Source organism: Corapipo altera, unplaced genomic scaffold (genome assembly GCF_003945725.1).
Source record: "Corapipo altera isolate COAL_440 unplaced genomic scaffold, ASM394572v1 45, whole genome shotgun sequence".
Classification (NCBI taxonomy): Eukaryota; Metazoa; Chordata; class Aves; order Passeriformes; family Pipridae; genus Corapipo; species Corapipo altera.
The window spans coordinates 6833405-6853206 of NW_020884877.1; the positions used below are offsets into that span (position 1 = coordinate 6833405).

Below are 19802 nucleotides of genomic sequence, written 5' to 3' on the forward strand. Positions count from 1 at the left end.
TAGTTATACACAAAATAGAAGTTTTCTTAGCCTTGTATCTGCATTGCTATGCCATCTAGGAAACAAAACATGGCTTTGATGGATTCCATACCCATTTTTTAACAAATTAGGCTTAGCACTGCTAGCAATATACATAATCTTTCCTAATGTGTGTGATAGTCTTACCAGATAATCTTGGACCTGGTTTATTGTGATAGAAAAATAATTTTGGTACATCTGAAAACCTCACACAAACCTCATACAAACTGATGACTCATGGTAGTCTGAAAACAGCAATTCTTCTTAATACTAATATCAAGAGTTCACTGAAAGGAGTGAGAAGAATGTCTGGGTATGAAATCCATATGAAAAGGATAATAAATTAATATTTACTAGATTTGTACAGTGCTTAAAATTCAAGCAGAAGCCCTTTGATCTGATTGTGATTAAAAAGATAGTGCCTTAGTAATTTGGATGACGATTCAGACTGCATGCTTACCATGAGCATCTATTTTCAGCATTATGGTCCAGGAGAAAAAAAATAATGATGTTAACCAGAAGGAGAACGCTTTTCTTCTAACATGGCAGTTGGTACTGGTCTAACCAAGGCTCTGCTTGCTCTGTTCCATAAATTTATCTGATCAACTCATTATGGCTGACAGACAGAATTTCAAGTATACGAAATTGTAAATATTTTTCAACATAAATTTTGAATTTTTTTTTTTCTACTAAACCTAAGTTTACTGCATTTGTGCAATGCAGAATTTATGCAGGAGTCCACAAAATTACTCTTTTGGATGCTAATTAAGTCTTTATTTTTTATGTTCTTATGTCTTCTGAATGCCACAGGTAACACATAGAAAATATATGATAAAAATGCCAAGAGTTTTTTAAAGTTTTAAATGCTCTAGAATCAGGATGGACTATCTGATTTGTACTCAGTGTTTACACTAGGGTGCTGAGATACTTCCCTTTTCAGGCAAGAGATTTGAGTGTTGATTTTTCTGAGGCTTATGCTAATGCTTTAAGGTACGCCCACACTTAATCATTTGTGAAATGAAGTCCATAAAAACCAGTAGTGCCAAGTGGACCATCCACTGTATGTAGTGTAATCAAAACAGGTAACTAGGGAGGGGAAAGGCATCAGTACCTATTTTGTTCTCCCCATAAAATAGAATTCACAACAAATGGAAATGCTACTCAGCTAGGAGACTAGAAACTGTTCCTGAACACGCTTCTTTTTCATAGCTGAACTTTTATTCAAATGTTTTATCTTTCCTTTCTCTAGGCAGTGCAACTCAGGTTCTAAAGGAATGGAATATGACAGGGAAAAAGAAGGTAAGAACTTGCTCTTGAGCATCAAGGCATTTAGATCTGTTTGTACCTGAATGTAGTGCTTTTATTTTGGCCAGTATTTTGCCTTTTCTGGCATAGGTGACTTCATTCACATGTGTAAACAGAGTACATGAAAGCAAATGTGTGTACTATTTTTAATCCTATTCATCTGTCACTGTCTTGCTAAGCCCAAGTGTTCTGAGAGGGTTTCTGGGACAGCCCATGTGTGTACATGTGTGTGGGAGCCAGACCCTGGACAAGTACAGAACAAATCCCAAAACAGCCCATGTGCAAAAACACTTCAAATAAGCAACTGTATCCTGGATAGTCACAGCCACTTATGTTGCTTGAGTTTTTGCTGCCAGGTGTAAAAATAACTTGTGCATAGAAGTCTTCTGTTAGGAGTCATTCATTAGGAACATTATCAAGTCAGGTACAGAAGCATGAAGATCATATCCCAGATATGACACTTGAAGTATCTCCAAGCTGTAACTGTAGCAGGAGGCTGCCCTGTGAGTCACTGTCCTGGAGGCTTCTCTTTATGGTTGGAACAGCTACAGTAGCAGTGACCAACCTATGTCCATGACCATTGTCTGCCTGATCAAAGCGATGCTTTAAGGGTTTGTTTGTATTACTGTGTGGATGTTCCCTGAATGGTTAGGAACTGCTTGTTCTAAGTGCACAACATTTTGAGCAGCATCTTAACAGAGGCTCTGTTACCGTTTTACAATGCAAGTATTTTTGGTGGAAGGGCAGGGAAAATTAAGTTGGGGGCTTCAGGTTTTATTTGAAACAGTTTATATATTCAGATGAACCAGTACAATGTGTTGTATGGCAATGTGTTGATGTATTTACATCATGGCCTGTAAATTGCATTACACCAATGTCACTTTTATGGCATTTTAGGATTGTGGACAATTTACTGATTGTATTTTGAATTTGTATGATTTGCATTGAATGATGTCTCTGTTGCCATATTTCTCCATTTAGAACAATAGGAGAAAAAGAAGCAAATCTAAACAGCATCAAGGCAATAAAGATCCTAAAAACAAGAATGGACCTGAGAAGGCATCTCAAGAGCCCCAGGGAATACATGACTGTCATATGAACGGATGCTCTAAGGACAACTCTTGCCGTGGTTCTGCCAATCAGAAACTGGAAACCACTTCTCTGGAGAACAAAGGCTCAGGATTTGTAGGATCGGCACAGGACTGTCCAGAAATCAGAGGTCAGCTCATCTGACAGAGGGCACGTTTTTAACTGGCAATAGCCAAGCCTCCATTTACATAAAGATCATGGTATTTTTATTGCCTTGAAGTAGAATAATATGTTGGAGAGATGTGTTTGTGCAAAATAATGCTCATAGCTATTAAAGTCATGCAAATAGATCTATATCTGGGCACTATTCACCTTGCAAAATGTGTTGTTTTACTTAGAGACAAAAGAATCAAAGTGTAATTAGGGCCCCAGCTGATACAGAGTATTACAGGTAGAAATACATAAGAATGCAGGGTTAGAAAATGGCTTGAGTGTCAAATGGTTAACAGAAGGATTAAGTCCCTCATAGGAAGCAAAGATACCTGAGCATTATGAGCTCATGGCGTATTACTGGATTTCTTTATTGCTCAGTCCAAACTACTCCATTTTTCTTTTCCTCATCTTCCCTGAATAGGCTAGTCACAGTAGATCTCCACTGGCTTTCCCTAACAGGAGAGGGAGGGCCTCTTAGTACGTGCATGTTTCTGCTGGGATCTAGGAACCACTTCTGAAACGGGGGGGAACAGTAACACAGTTCTTCTCCCCTGGGTCACAGTAGATGCAGACTTATGATTATAGCAACATCAGTGGGAAAAAACCTCACTTCTCTGGGGGAGAAGCTCTGTGAAAGCTTTTACCTACGAGTTCATAAAGCTCATATTTAATTGCTGTCAGTATTGGTAGTGGTTTTTCAGCTCTTTACATTTCGGACATCTGACAGCCCTGGATTATTGCTGCTGTTAGTATTTTCTTCCTGTGTCTTAAGCAGTATTTGAGACTATTAAAAGAACTTTCCTTGGAATCACTTTTTCCATGGTTGCAAATACAGCTCTTGAATCTCATTTTAAAGGAATGTGCCAAATGTATAATTGTCCTGACATGAATTCTTGGCTGCTTTGGTGGTCCCAACTTCTGGTCAATTAAGTGAAAACTCTGCAACCTATAGCAAGCAAACAAAACTACTTACCAAGAAATTTTGTCCTAAACATTTGATGTCTCACTTTAAAGGATCAGGGATACGCTTCTTGCCTTTGCTAAAGACTCCCACTTACTTCAGATAAAATATTTCATAAGCCAGAAGACTCTGCATTTCCATAATACTAAAATCATTCTTACCACTTATTCTGCAAGAAGGAAACTTCTTAGAGTGGCATTTTTTGAAATGATACATGCATGAATAAAGTACATAAACTGAATTGTCTATGCATGGGGAGCATTTTCTAGGAGGTAAAAGACCTGAATGCAAGAAGAGTACCCATACTGTTAGTGATCTTTTTCTGTCACTGGGATTGAGTCCTGGGTTTTTTTCTCTTTGACATGATACAGTGAAGAGTTAGTTGTACATATAAGGGGCAAAAGGTGTCTTGAAATTTTTCTTTGCTTTTACAAGTGACAAATGAGATATGACCATAGCTTTATGATTTTTTCAACTTTTATATATATCCTCTGCTTCAAAAACAAGAGGGAGAGAGGGATTTCAAAAAAAAAAATGGCACAAAAGAAAGGAAATAGAGAGAAAGGAAAACCTGAAACTTTAATATTCAGGTTTTTCTTGCACAGTAAAATAAGTTGTTTAATAGAGAGAAGGAAAGAATTTCTTCTTTACTTTCAATTGCAGTAGCATTCTTTTCTTCACAGCCAGTATAATAGCTACTTCCTTGAGGTCAAAAGCCACCTATGTACATATTGTTACATTTGTGCTGAAATACGTGGAACTAAATAGAGTAGAAAGGTGATCAGGATCCTTCAGGGGCCAGCATCTGTGCCCTTATGGTTTCTGAGCAAGTTGTACAGACTCTTCTAAAGCAGTTTGAAATGCTGAAGTGAGTCCAAAGTGCACCAGTTTCATATTGCTCCCTCTTGTGTTGAAATCTCCTTTGTATTGTCCTTGTCTGGCTTGTTTGTTTTGATTCCTTTTGTGTCAAATTAATGTTACTGTAATCATTTCAGCGTCACCTTCAGACAGTTCACAGATTGGAAGGATCACAGTCAGGTGTCTGTTGACAGTCCCTTAATACCTTCCTCCCCATGAGGAACATGAGGTTGAAGCTTTGCCTGTACCAACTCTCAGTTTGTAAGATCAGGTCTTTCAGAGCCATAAAATTGTGGCTGCTTGGAAGGAACTTCAGGAACCAGAAGGGAGGATGCAGTGTAGTGAGTGTGTCTCCATAATGTGTCCCATGCTAGAAAATGATAGAGGAGACCATGTGGCTATTGCCTTTAGTTCAGGTCTGCTTGTTTCTTGCCATTATTCCATCTTTCTTAGAAGTATTTTGTTGTTGTTACCCTTTCTGTACATTCCCTTGTAAAGAAGGTGTGTTGAATGCACTGGAAGGATATTTAATGCTGCCTTGCCATGCTGTTGCTTGTCAGCACCTGGGTAAAACCAGATACAGATCAGATACTGATCTCTTTCCTACTTTTTGAAATTATTTTTTCACGTGGGAAGATTTTGAGTGAATCTTTCTAACTTCCTGTTTATATCCCAGGAGGTGTGGTGTTTTTTTTCTTCTTTCAGCCAAACAGTCTATGAGGTTCACTTGATTTAAAAGGTATTGAACTGCAAGCTATTAGAAAAAGATAAACCACTCATTTTGAAGATGGCAGCTCAGCAGATTTCAAAGCAAGTTTATTTGGGCTGCTGCCATTACTGGCAGGTGTGGTAATACTTGAGTGTTAATACAGTGGATGTCACACATTAGACTAGTGCTGAAGTTCCAAACCTCCGTGTACTGAACCGTGCAGCAGTTGACTTGTAGCTACTATTGGCCAAACCTTTGACTTCTCTTTCAAGTATTTGAAAGAGACTTTGTCCCTAGATTTCGTTACACGTGTTTCTTAGCTGGCCCAAGTCTTCAGAGATTTGATGCAGACTTTCTTAAGGTATTTTTCATTCTGTTGATTGTCTTCAGTCAAATTTGGAAGTCTAGTTGCAGCATACCAAATCATTGCTTGCTAGTCTATGTTGGTCATCTGGCTGATGGGTTTTAAAGTTGCTCATGTGTCATTTTGCAAGAAACAGTGTCAAAGTATATTGGAGACAAAAGATGATTGAAAAGTTTTTAGAGTATCATTGTTGTAGATGAGTTTCTTTAGGCAAAAAGCTGTCAGATTTGTTGTTTGTCTTGACAAGTGTACCGAAGCTGCTAATTAAATACAGTAAAAACAATTTTGCACTTAAACAACAAATTCCAGAAGATCTAATCTTCGGGACAGAACCCAAAAGCCCTGGCCTTTCTCTGTAGGTTAGCTGGTAGTCTGCTTCTTTCTAACTATCTGTTAGAGCTATTTAGCAAGGCCAGTCTTAACTGACAGTAGAAAGAACATTCTTTATAGATCATAGCTGTCTGCATTGGTGTGAGATGCAGGGCTAATGGCAGTTATCTCAGAAGAGAGTTCCTCACTATGTGTGAGACTGGTACCTGCCTCGAACCTTTGGCATGCTCAGAGTGCTGCATTACTGATGTTTCTTGCTTGCACAGATTCACAGGTTTCTTTAACTTCTTTCACTGTTTTCTTACTGTTTTATGTAAGATACCTTTTCTGTTTTCAGACTCATCTTTTAAAGCCCTTAAACAAAAGCTGGTTTAAAATCTGAGCGCTGATGTTCCTCCTTGTTCCTCTGGTGTTATGTGATTGCCATGAAAACTAAGATATACTTTACACCTGTCCTAATGCCCAGCCAGGACAAAGAAGTCACTAGTTGATAGGCTGCAGCTATCCATGTGGTAACCCTCAGTGTAAATCTCCCTCCATGGGCTGTAATCCAGCTGTTAATCTGACAAACCCCTTTTCTCCAGACACCACACACCATCAGCTGAGTAAAGTGATGCATAAAGAGCAACTTCAGAACAAACTATCATTCATTCATCAAAGTGAATACAAAGATTAGAAAGAAGAGTTAACGCAACAAATAATTTTCTGTGCTTGTTTCCTTAAGTAAAATTCACAGTGGCAGTAATAGCTGGCCTCACCTTTCAGTTTTCATAGTCATTCTTGGGCTACTTGTCCCTCTATCATGATGCTGATATCTTGAATCCTTTTGGAGTCTTGGAAAGAGGAAACCAGGTCATCTTGTGGCAGCCAAACAGGCTCAGGCATTGTTATCATATCCCTCTGAAGCTGTTGAACCCAGGAACCTAATCTTTGACATAGTTTCATTTCCTGCTTAGTTCCTCTTAGCAGCTGCTTTTGATAGAAATCTTTAATCAGGCAAGGTAAGTATTTCAGGTAGGAATGTTTCATCAGTGCTTTTAAAATTCTGATAAAATGAGGAACATTTTTTGGTATGTGAGATATAGAGATATATAAATATATATATATATATATATATCAACATTAAAGTCTCCTGCTTTCCATAGCAGACTTCCTCTCTAGTTCTGTTCTCAAATATCCAGGCTAAAATTATAATTGATAATTTACTTTTTATGTTATGAGATATTTTTTGATATCATGAAAGAGTTGATTTTTTTAAATGAGTTTTTCTTTTTTAGACTTTTGAAACATAGAAGTGTTCCAATTAGTGTTTAATAACCAAAACAATTTCATTGTTGTGATGGCTGTCTGAGGTCCTGTAGAATGTGTGCCAGTGAAAACACCTTTGATTTTTCCAGTGTTTAGGCATAAAGTCATTCTGCCCTAACAATAAGGCTTCATATCTTTCCTAATCTTATAACTCCCTTTTTTCATCCTTAATGTTTTCTTGCAGACAGAGAACGAGAATGCCAGAGATTATCTGTGGAATTAAACCCAAAGAATATGAATGGAGTAGAACAGCATGAGCCTCTTCAGTCATCAGTTCAACTCCAGTGTAACCTAGGCAGGCCAAAGTCAAAATCTTCCTCAGTTAAATCATCCAATGCTACAACCCAACTTGAAACAAAGACAGATGATTCAGTTAAAAAAAGAGGTAAATTGAATCTCTGGTTGCTATGTTCTGACATGGTAAGAGAGCTGAGGCCTTTAGGCAAAAAAATGGGAATTCACGTATGTGAGGATGATGTGTTGGAAAGTGAGGGCAGAATCATGTTCAGCATAAGAAAAATGAGTAGAACAATTTATGGGCTATTTAACATTATATTAAATGAAATTTGAAATAAGTAATTCTAACTAAAAGTGCCTTTATAATATTTATTTGTTTGGGGTGATGAATTTGAGCAAGCATTTAGAAACTGAAGAGCACCAGGGAAGGACTATGGAATAGTTGGATTTATGGACTTCAGGAGGATAACCACTTCATCCTAATCTGGGCAAATAACACTTTGAACTATTCCTGCCCCCTCATTCAGAAAAGCCAAAGCCAGCTTTCTGACTTTTGTGCAATTTTGATTTTCTATTTTAGGGCCAAACATTGAAAAATCAGTAAAAGACTTGCAGCGTTGCACTGTTTCTCTAACCAGATACCGTGTGATGATCAAAGAGGAAGTGGATAATTCAGTGAAGAAGATCAAAGCTGCTTTTGCAGAATTGCACAGCTGGTAGGTAAATCAGCTTCAGAGATCCATCAGCACCACCCAAGAAAAGGGGCTAATTAGGGCACTGGCATTAGTGGGGAGGGGTCACTTACACCCTCTTTGCTTGCAGCATTTGATTGCAAAAAAAAAAAAATACATGGTGCCATTAAGTGACACTCCTCACCAACCAGGAAGTAATATATGCATAAGTGTGTGGTTGCTTGCATGCATAAAGTTCTTCAAAAAAAATCACTGGGTTTTTTTGCCCTAGATGATCCATCTTGACCTAATTCTTTTGTATCAAGTCCAGTGGCAGCATACCTGAGCAAATGAAAGCAGTTCTAAATATCCTGTCTGTAGGATTTTCTGAAGTCTCTTTTACCTTCTTTAAATCTCATCTTTCTATACTGTTTCTTTGATCTTATCTTCTTTGGCAGACAGTCCTTTACTGTCTCTTCACGTCCCATCATCTTTGGTTCTTATCCACCATTGTTTTTTTCTTTCCCACATAGTTTCTTCTAACTTTCCCATTCATCATTTCATTTCCAATTCTCATTTTTAGTTCATTCTTTTTCTTCACGCTTTTATGTCTTTAATCTATTTATTCCATTGTAATTTTGATTACTCATGACCTTCAATGTGTATATATCTATGCCTTTCGAAAATTTATAGCAGAAATAATTGCTGTAGTAGCAAGTTGCATATTTTGTATGTTCTTGTCATAGAAAAATATTTTCTGCTTTGAGTTTTACTTGACCTTGGTTAAGCATAGATGTCATATAAAACCTGTGTATTAGACAGTTGCAGTAAACAGAAGAAATCATGTTAAAATGTGCAATATTTGGTTACAAATCACAGAAGAATACAAAAACCTTTCCCTTTTAATTCATCCACAGTATTTGTCAGTTTTCGTATGAGCATATATCAAAGTGCTGTACTATTGGAAGAAGTTTAACTCTGGACTTTACTGGTGTATTCATTGTTTCCAGTGATGCATCAGAAGTGACTTCAGTGCCACTGGAGCTCCACTTCTGTATGGGCAGAAAATCCAAGTGCTACTGAGCTAATTTTGGGGAAAATTCTGTTTCACTGAGCTGACCATGTACTTATTGTATAGCAAGGAGAGCTTTGTTTCTGTCCCTGTACTCCAGCAAACACAAACTGTGATCACCAGTTGAACTAAACTGTGTAATGTTGTCAGGATTGCTCTGGACCCAGTATAGTGATGTTTGCTTGTGAACTTAAATGTAGTAATTAGATTGCTGCAATATAAAAGTTTAATTCATTAACCCCTTGCACCTTTTTTTGGTAGTTCTCAAAGGGGACCTTTTCTCTGAGTAAATTCATCGTTGGATCTCATTTGCTGTATAGTCCACACTCTTATTTATTTTTTTTTGGTAGCAGTATTAAAAATATATAGTGTCACATGTCTAACGTTGGTTGCAGGCAGTAACAGTTAATTCAGTCTTCAAGCAATTGTTCTGGTCATGGAACAGGCTTAGAACTCTGACTTGACCTAAAAATGCAAGGGGTAGTAAATTCAGAACTGAAATTCTTCATTATTCATGTTTTAGCTTGAAAAGCACTGAAGTATATTGCCTCATGCTAAAATGTTTTACTTAATAGAGGAAAAGACAAAGTTACCCCAAAAGAGTATGTAAATGCAAGTACTTAATGATGAAAATAGCCTGGAAAACTTTTGAATAGGCTTCATTTAATTTTGCCTCCTACCAGCTTTAGTGCCTAAATTATTGAAGCTAGAAGCTCTAGAATAGATCTGTAAGAGATCTGTGCTCTGAATATTTGTGCCTTGCAAAGCAATTTCACGCACGTAGCATAACATTGCAACAAGGACAGTATAATGTCAGCATATGTTTATGGAAATCTCAGTGCTGGCTATATTGCTTTTGGCAGCTCATAAACCTAATATTTAGGTTTTTCTTCAAATGAATGAAGGGGAATTTTGGTTTAAACAGTAAAATGCATGACTTTACACCTTCTTTGCTGAAGTTAAAAAGAGTTTTGTGATATTTCCTATGACCTTGTGGCCTAAATGCTGAGAAAGATGGGCATAGCTGTCTTCAGTGCCTTGTTTAGGAAAACTTGCTACCAACTGCTGTAGATTTACTGGATTTGTGTAGAAATCAGCAGAACCATTGATACATACAGCTTCAGACCTCATACAATGAACCCATCATATTCCTGGGCTGGATGGTTCAGTGTGTGTTATTTACATGGCAATTTCCTTGCTTCAGAGTTGAACAAAACATGACTAGTGGTAGCAGGAGGATAAAGTATTAAATGAGCACACAGCCTCTTGCATATTTATCACCCTTCTTGGGTGTAGGAATTCTCTGTGACACAGTCAACTTGCCTATCAAGGAAAATTAAGCAATTCAGCTAAACTGTTGCTCCCAGAGGACTGTGGAGTGACCAAAAGCAAGGGCGTGATATCACGTCTCCATTATGATAGTGATTCCAAAGCTTTTTCCAAGTTCTTCTCCAGTTGCTGCTGGAGTGCAGACTGGTTGAGATGTACAGCAGATAAACATAGAACAGCCACTAAATGCTGTCCATGTTCAGAACTGCCAGGAATATTTGAGTGGGCTCAATACCGTAACATAGATGGGAGCTTAACACTGCTGTCACCCCCTAAGGGGTTTTAATGAAGCTGAATGAAGTCAGAAGCTTTAATCTTGCATTGCAGCTGAATGCTGAAACACATACTACTTTGTTGTCTCTTTTGAGTTTATTTTTCTTCCTTTGGTAATACGATAAAAGACTGGTTTTGTGTCCTTTCTTGCATTTACAATCGAGGTCAGAATCAAAACTGAATTGCAAGAGTCAGTAATATTTTTAATTTTTTGATAGTCTGTTTTGGTTTTTTAAAATCTTTTCATGATTTTACTGATCACAGAAAGAATGAATTATGCAAAGACAGTATCACATATCTTCCTCCTACCTCCAGACAGTATGTGAAACCATTATTATGGAGATAAATGAATAGCATGTGTGTCCTGAAAGCTTCAGCAGAAAGACTCACAAAAACTTTACTTTTTTTGCAGCAGAAACTGTTGAGTGATAGTTGTCAGTGGAAATCCGTGTCCCTCTCTGGCTGAGTATTTCACAGCTTGACCTAACAAGTGAAGGGAAGTTACTCCTGAACACGTTCAATCACTACTGTGCTGCTATTTAAAAAGTCACCTCTCTGGCAAAACAGTGCAGCAGACCCTCCCACAATCTAAAAAAGCAGTGCTAGGGAGCAGATGTGCTGTGAACACCTGTAAAAGCTTGGGGAAAAAAATGCAATGCTTGCTTCCGTTTTAACTTTTTAACAAAATGGAGCAAATAACAGTCCCAGAAAGATGCTTATTTAAAAACACTGCAGTGAGATCACTTTTCTCTTTCTTAAAGAGCCTCCCAGAAGTTCCTACCAACTGGAGTAGTTCTCCATGTGCTCAGAATAAGTGATAACAACTTGGTTTTGTACAGTGCTTTTCACGCCAGAAGGCACCAGAGCATTTTACAGTCCATGGGCTGGTTCAGGCAGGGCACTTTGCCTCACAAGAAGTCTTTCACAGTGTCATGTGGATTGTGCTTCTGCTGTGATCTGGCACTGTCGTCACCCCTTCTTGCTGGACTTTCTATGACAAGGTTATGAGAGCACTGAGCAAAGCAAACTGAAGGGCAGTGTGTCTAAAGCCCACATGTGCCTGAAAGTTATGAGTAAGATTGTCCTGACAGTACTCCTTGAACCAGCATTTCTCCTCGTTGCATTCAGCTTTACTGTATGATTTTCAGGAATACCTTTGTGTGAGTGAGAACATAAGCTGCTCCTCTTAATATTGAATGTAAAATATGTCAGAGCATAGTCGTGTCTCACAATAGTGTAGAGCACAGAAAAGAAGATTACCAAATAGTTCTTAAGTTGCAGGGGTAGGTCAGAAAAGCTAATTGAACTCCCCTCTCACTAGAGTGCACTTGAGACATTTGTTGCCAAGCTTAAAACCTGCATGCTATAATTGTGTTCTCACTTTTCCACCAAGAGACTGAATAACCATCCTGAGGATAAAAGGAGAGCCCCAGGAAATCTGAGTGAAATGTGTAGAGCACAAAAGGAGCCAGAGTTCCCCGTAAGACCCCTTGCCAGAAAATAATTTTCACATATTGGGCATTCACACAGTCATATGGAAAACTAAAAGGAAACATCTGCTACTTGCCCACATGGTCTGCCATGAACAGAAAATAGTCTGTAGAAATAGTAGGAACCAGGTTTCATTACACTGAATGCAGAACTGAACCACGTAAATTCAAGTTTCTCTACTCTTTGCATCTCAAACACATTGTTATGTCCAATACTTTTTAAAGAGCATGAAAACCAACACAGTTGATTTTTTGGAGTGAAGAAAAGCACTTGAATGCTCCACCATAGGCTGGATAAAAAATTCATTCTGACATAGTGCTGGGAAGATGGAGTTCGGCAGTACCAACAATTTAAAAATATATTAAAATAGATTCAGGGAACAACTAAAAAGCATGTGCTGCATGTTCGGGTAAAATTAAGCAGTTTTAGTATTATTTTCTAAGTCAAAGCAGAGAAGTGGTTGAATAGGGGAAGAAGTAATTTAAAAGAAAATAACTGTGTCTGTACTAACTTGGTGCAGGGTGGTGAGCAGTGGTCACCATTGCAGAGCAGTGAGTGAACACAGTCACCCCTTTTCTGGGACCCCTACTTGACAAACTCTAAAGATTTGAGTTATGGGCAACTCTGTTGCCCATAGCCCTGACTGTTTGTGTTAGTGACGTGGTAGTTTGGAGCATGGGCAGATGCCTGGAAAGGCCAGGACTAGTATTGCTTTACAGTGAACAGACTTCCTGTGCTGTTTCTCTCTGCATTTTCAGAATCCTTCCTTATGAGCTTTCTGTCTGTGTGACTGCTGGCCTTTGGTAGTCCTTATGCTTCTAAAGTACAGATTTTCAAATCCTCTTGCAATTTGTTGTGATATTTGTTTGCCCGTCAGTCACACAATCTAGTCCTTAACTTTGCCAGTGCAGAGAAGGAAAAAACAGCATCCTGGCATTTAGGTGTCCTTGGGCCCTGCTGGGTTTTCAGGTACCTTGAAAGACCACTGCTTTGACCAAGACCCCTGGGCCCTGTCCCTGCTGCTTGGGGGATGTGAGAGAACCTGATCCAACAGCTCTGGCCTCAGACCAGGTACTTCCCTGCAGAGCTGCAGCGCTGGGAGAGGGGCTTGTGCTTACACTCTTCTCACGACCTCCAGCAGTCTGGGATCACCTCTGCTGTGCATCAGTGGAGAGAAGGAGCAGAGTTCATGAAATGAGGGGAGTTAGGTTTCGATGAGATACGTAATGTCCCCTTTGTGGCCCCTTTGTCTTTTACAGTTACTTGCTTCATCTCTGTATTTTTTTACCAAATTTGTGAAAATAGATTACAGAGGTGAGATCCAGAAGTGGATTACAGTCTCTTAACCTATTGCTCATACTTGATGGCCTTGTGTCTCCCCTCTTCCCTCCCAGTCGTTCATAGGTGTGTTTGTCATCCTCAGTATAATACAAGAACACATGTTTATTGGGACCATGAAGGTAGACTGTTGCTTTTGTGCATGTCATTGTTGCCAGACATAAACTAAACACAAGAAGGAAATAATTACCTTGAAAAATTTCAACAGACATTAGACCAAAGAACCAGACTCTTCTTCTCTCTTTGTGGCCTCTTTCCAAGGTGCTTTTGGGAAAGTTACCTCTTCTCTGTAGCAAAGCTCAACCACCATCTTCTGCCTTGCCAGAATGTGCTTAGGATAAAATGTATAAAACCAGTAAGGTATTCAGATACCTCAGTAGTCAGATCAGAACTGAGACTCAAATAGGAAAGAAATACTTTACAAATTTACGTGAAAATTCGCAGGATGCTAACAAACCATGGTGCAGCTCATACTCAAAATTGTTTAAGACACTGCCAAATCCCAAGGTGATGCCTTCAATTCTAAATAAATAAAATTTAGAAATGTTCTTTCTGGAAAAGATTTTCCATGCCAGTTTTCAGCTTAAATGTTTCGGTTTTTCTGATCAGGCACTAAGTTTCTAGTTTGTAAAGAGGTCTTAAAAGAAAATTGCAAATAGACCTTTAATTATGGTGGGTTTACCAGACCCCACTGTGCGAGCTGGCTGCTAAAGAGAACAATGTTAGTGAAGACAGATAACACAAATAAACACAAAATAAACTTGAATAACTAAAAGCCTTTGGGCATTTTCAGTTCTACTAGGTGGTACACTGCAGAGGGAGGGATTTCAGTGACATTGATTTATCATGTCTTTTTTTTAATCTTCTTATTGTCACACTGTATTAGTGATCAGAATGATCAATGCTTGCTGTGTAAACATTGTACATATGCTACTATGGTGATCAATTAATAACCTTCCAGCATTGTGAACATTTAAATAATATTGAGCTAATACTGGAAGAATATAATTTACTGAAACATTGCAAGATATATAATGTAACAGCCTTTCCTACAGGTTTATTAATATAAAGAAAACTTGTATAATTTCTCCAATTACAAAGTAGCATGGCTACTCAGTAATCCTGTAAAGCTTGTAATCATCCATTACAGGTGATTAGGCATTATATTTACAGTCTCATCACATCATTCTAGTTCCTTGTACTGAAAGTTTGACAGGGACAGTTCAGGGATTGAGGTGCAGGATTCTTTTGTGAAATACACAGTTGGCTTAGAGGTTCTTATCAGTTGTCTTTTCACCCTGCTTGTGGGCCAAATATGTTCATGTTAGAAGGGAAATCTGTGCAGGAAATAAGGCATAATACTTAAAGACCAATGTGGAGCTTATCAGGACTGTCCCATGAATTTGCCTGTAATCTCAGCTCAAATATAGCAGAGACAGTAACAGTACTAACATCCCTCAAACTTGCTTGAGTTTGTCAGAAGCTTGTCAATCTGCACAACTTTAAGGAGCTACTGGAGTCTTTTCCAAAGTGTTGACAGAGCAATGTCACTGGAGAAGGGTGTTTGAAGCCTGAGCTGTCAAACTCCAGCAGTGTCCCACAACTAACTCCCTTCCTCCTGAAAAAAGGGCTTCAACTGTACCTCAGTGTTCCAGCAGCTCTCCTGGTGAACCAGACCCCAGAGGATGCCCATGAAAAAATATCTCTTTCCCCCTTCCAGATGAAGAGCCCTGCTGGAGTTGTTCAGATGCCACAACTGACACTGTCTTGCTGAGTCTCCAAAACAACAGTCATTCTCCAACTGTGCACAAAGCTGGTTCAAGGGAAACTGAAGCTTATTGAACACCTCAAGGAAAAGATTGGCATTTGGAGGAGGTTGACAGGGTTTTGAAAGGACTCATTGGAGTTACACTTATCAGTAAGCTCTGTGCTGTGCAGTTGGGGCTTACCTTTGTGAGCTGTGTCAGCATGTTTGCCTCCATGTCAGCTTGATCTTTTTATTTCCCCATCTCTTCAGGCACAATAGGTTTCTAATAATGCCTGGAAGAGGCAGAAGGAAGGAGAAGATTCTGGTCATCTGGAACCCTTGTGATTCTCATCAGTAAAGCTATAAATCAGCCAGCCTGGCAATCTGATACAGCTTTTCTGAAGAGGCACTGATAACTTTAATCATTTTAGTGGGATTTTGAGGTATTGCAGCTGACTGAAAGTGTATTTTCTTTTTCACTGTGCAAACACTAAATTTCATGCAGTAAACTAGAGGAAGATTAATTTGTTTCCACTAATGTCAGAACAAATTCAGAAATTATTCTGAGTATGAAATTGTGAAATGAGGCAGCTGTCAGCATAATTTACCCCTACGATTGCTGTGCCAGCAACTCACTGTAGTTTGGCATTTGCAGCTCTTTAGCCATTGTATACTAGTGTGAATTCTGCCTGCCTGTGTAAGGCCAAGGCATGACTACTGTCCATTTGACCAGGAATAGAATTATGTTCTTGCCTTCGGAATCAAGCAAAATGATTTCTAGAGAGCTGCTATTTCTCCTGCTGCATCTCATATCCCTACGGCATAAGCACCAGCTGTGTCCTCTATGTTAAGCCTCTGCCTTGCTGTGTCCCTTCAAGAAAATTGTCTCCCTTCCCACCTCAAAATTTGCTAAATCCTGTGCTCCAAACTGCAGATCCTCGCCTGCAGTGAACAGTGTTATGATGCTGGCAGCTAGAGTTTGGTACCCAGGTCCTGATCCTGCAAAAGTGACGGATAAGAAAAGGACAGAATCAGCCCTTTCAGGAGAGAGGTGCAGTGAAAGGAGACAGAAAAGAAAGAGGTAGTAGTGTTACTCTGTTTTGGCTCCAGCATCAGTCATGGAGTACAAGACTCAATTGATTCAGATCTGCTCTTGAGTCCGGTCCATGGGAGAGGGGATTTGAGTCCCATTATTTGGTCTACTACAGCAGGGGAACCTGTGGGCTCGTGATTAGGGCATGGATTCAGGTACAATTGGAGACAGAAGTGGTGCTGAGTTGTGTGTTTGTCACAAGGAAACATTAACGTTCCCCATATATGACATATGGTAATTTATGAATTCCAAGGTGAGAAAGGTGGTTGTGCACTTCCAGATGAGAATTAGTATGTTCCTTTCCTTTAAAGAGAGAGAGGTTGCATACTGTTGGCTGGTAGAAATTAGTGCAACTGCATTGTCTTCAGGGAAGGGAAACCTCATGAAGATCTGTCTGTTAAAGAAACTTAGTTTATTTCATTAATTATTCTCACATTGACAAAGGTACCAAACGTTTTTTCTGTCTAGTAACAGAAGAGATATGACTATAAAATATAAAGGACTGCTATGGCCTTGTTCCCATTCTGGTATTAAAAGTGGTTTTATTTGGCATCAAAATAAAATGCTATTGGCCAAGCAGTTTAGTAAGGATCTGCTGTTAGAGTTCAGAGAGGGCAGTCATGGAATGAACTGCACTAAAACACACTTCTGATGAGCTCTGCTGTTGTGACCTTGTTGAGTGAATATTTTTTCCAGACAAAAGTTTGTTTATATAACATGTGTAGCGTACTGGGAAGGCACTTTTGTAACAGAGACAGAAAAAGCAAAAATATGTGGACTTTTAACTTAAGGGAAAATACTAAAGATCATTAAACTCTCTTTGTGGAGGGTAGAAATAGGTAAGAACTTAAAAGACTCATTTCAGCCACCTGCTGTGAAAGCCAAGGAAGTTTATTATACCATGTAGTTACACAAGCTAATTGAAAATAGATTAATTCTGAAAAGCTATCACTATTTAGATGAGCAAGCTGGAATCATCACCTGCTTATTTGGAGTTCAAGTTTAATGCTTATGCCTGGAGAATATTGAGTGCCAACTGGAACAAGTGTGTCCTTTCATTTTAAGATTTGCTCTACCATAAAAAACCCTGCTGTTTTATTTCCTCTGGTGTGTACGTCACACTAAATTGATCTGGCAGGCCAAAACAATATTTTTGGTCTTGTTCTTATGTATGAAACAAAAATGTGTTACACTGCAATTTTATTGTCTTGCTGCATTCTTTGCCATCAGCCAAAACCTGCTTCTGTCCCTCTTGTTGGCTGTTGAGAGGCAGTGTAAAGGTCTCCTCCTCTAGAGGTGACATGGTAGGCTGGGAAAACCCAGGGGTGAGACTCTGCAGAGCTGCAAAGCTCCTGTATGAGCTTGGTTAATTTATGGGAAGATTTCAAGGAAGCATGCCGTGGCACTTGAACACATTCTAGCTGGTAAATTTTTGGTTGTCAGCTGTGTGTTTGCCCTGTGTTCCCCACGCTGCCTGCTCACCAATCTTTCCCTGTTTTAGTTAAGGACCTGTCAGTTCTTCTGTACTCTTTAAGGCTTCTGTCTTTGTTTACTGACCACTGAACTGTATAGGATTTTGCCTTTCTTGCAAAGGATGTTCTAGAAAAATGTTTTGAGTTTGAATTTTCCATAATGTCTTTCTTCAGTAGAAGCTGGTTCATATGTAACTCAGTGTCTTCACTGCATACAAAAGCTTGTGTTTAAGGATGGTTTTACTAAAAGGGTTGAGAACTCCACTCTTCCCTTGAGTGCATGCCTAGATGTACTCCTGGTATTTGACCTACTTTTTGCAATTTCTCCCCTCCACAAGCTGCTTGCATTTACTCACTTATGCAAACATAAACATTAGTATTGGGGGTGTTTATTAAATGTAAACTTAACTTTAAGAGGGGAACTAGTTAGGGGAAAGTGGAATGGCACACCAGAGCACTGTCCACTGGAGAGCATTCTGCAGTGGTGTTGTCTTACTGAAAAGTGTCTCTGGGTTCATGATGTTCATTTACCAGAACTACTGTCTGCTCTCAGCAGACCCACCTGATCAGTTTGCACTTTGACAGCTTAAAAGCACTGTCAGGGTTTGTGCACCAGAGGTTTGTGAAAGGAGAAGCACACAATTCCTTAGGGAAAGCCAGGTAAAAGTTGAACCTTCAGGAAGCTGACCTCTAATATGAAGGTACTCTAATGCTTGTTTACATCACAAACCATTTTCTTGTTTGCCCTGACGTATTTTGCAAAAATATCTCTATTTAAGGAAGAGAAGGACCACTTTCCACACATCTTTAATGGTATTTTATTCTTATTATTGTGCTGCATTAAGTTGGGTAGCAGCAATGGTGCATGTGGCTTAATTAGGAAACAGACTGCTTGGTCATTTGAGGGTTTCTGTGCTGAGACAGTGCTGAAGAGGTAAATCAGAGTGACTTCCACATCTGTGCAGACACGTGAGCAAGCCAGTGAGATGTTTGTGTAAATCAGCATACACTGATCATCACTAATCTTTTTGTAGTCAGCTTACCTAGATGTTTCTTCAGTTTCAATTTTTTAAATCTTATCCATTTCAAAACTGCCCATAATTAAGGTCTGAAGTGTATGTGTAGTTACAGCTTTTGATTTTGATGGAGTCCTAGCATGGATTAAATTATGGTTTTTTTCTTTCTTTTTTTCCTTTTTTAGCATCGTAGACAAAGAAGTGTCATTAATGGCAGAAATTGATAAAGTTAAAGAAGAAGCCAGTAAGTAAAAAAAATACACAGGGAACTTTTGGAATAGCCATGGGAACAGTTGTTTTGTTTGGCAGAAAATTACACAGTACATAAATTTGATTAGCAGCATTCCCCCATCTTTCATTGTGTGTATATACAGTCAAATAAGGCTTTGGTGTTCCAGGGTAGTTCCTGTCTATAGGGATTATGCATCAAAGTTTCAGTATTATGAAATTAAGGTGAACTAAGAGTTCATATGAAGTAAGATTTAAATTATTTATTCCTTCTGCTTATCTACCAGAGCTTTTTGACCACTCCTTTTTTTTTCCTCATTTCTATGGTTTGTTGATTACTTCATTTTCATTTTTCAATCACTGTTTGCTTGCTTATATTACATATATGAATTAGAATACTGGAAGTTACATGAGGCATATGTTATTGTGTGGCCTTGCATAGCTTTAAAGGATAGTAATCAAGCTTATGAATTAGAACAATTTAAAAAATCAAAAAACATATGTTTACTGCAATCTGTTTTCTTAATAATCTGTGGGAGTTGATCTGATTCCATGCTTTCATGTTGTCTCTGTTTTTTGCATAGATTTTCATGTATTTACATTCTGATTTGGGAAAAAAAAAAAAGGCAAGATGAGCCATGTATACCACATGGTACCACGATATCTGTTTATATTCCATCTCGTATATGGTATTTGTATTTACCCCCAGTAATCAAGAGTTTCAATAAGGATTGCTAAAC

General features: G+C 38.7%; 1 protein-coding gene across 3 annotated transcripts in view; it reads left to right on the top strand.

The window, feature by feature from the left end:
* SPATS2L (spermatogenesis associated serine rich 2 like) overlaps window positions 1-19802 on the top strand; it is an 81385-nt gene that overhangs the window by 51837 nt on the left and 9746 nt on the right. For all 3 annotated transcript variants that reach the window (XM_027636579.1, XM_027636577.1, XM_027636578.1), the window contains exons 4-8: window positions 1268-1317; window positions 2305-2542; window positions 7280-7480; window positions 7913-8048; window positions 19020-19078. In XM_027636579.1, the coding sequence (XP_027492380.1) occupies window positions 1268-1317; window positions 2305-2542; window positions 7280-7480; window positions 7913-8048; window positions 19020-19078 (684 nt within the window). The remainder of the gene's footprint in view (window positions 1-1267; window positions 1318-2304; window positions 2543-7279; window positions 7481-7912; window positions 8049-19019; window positions 19079-19802) is intronic.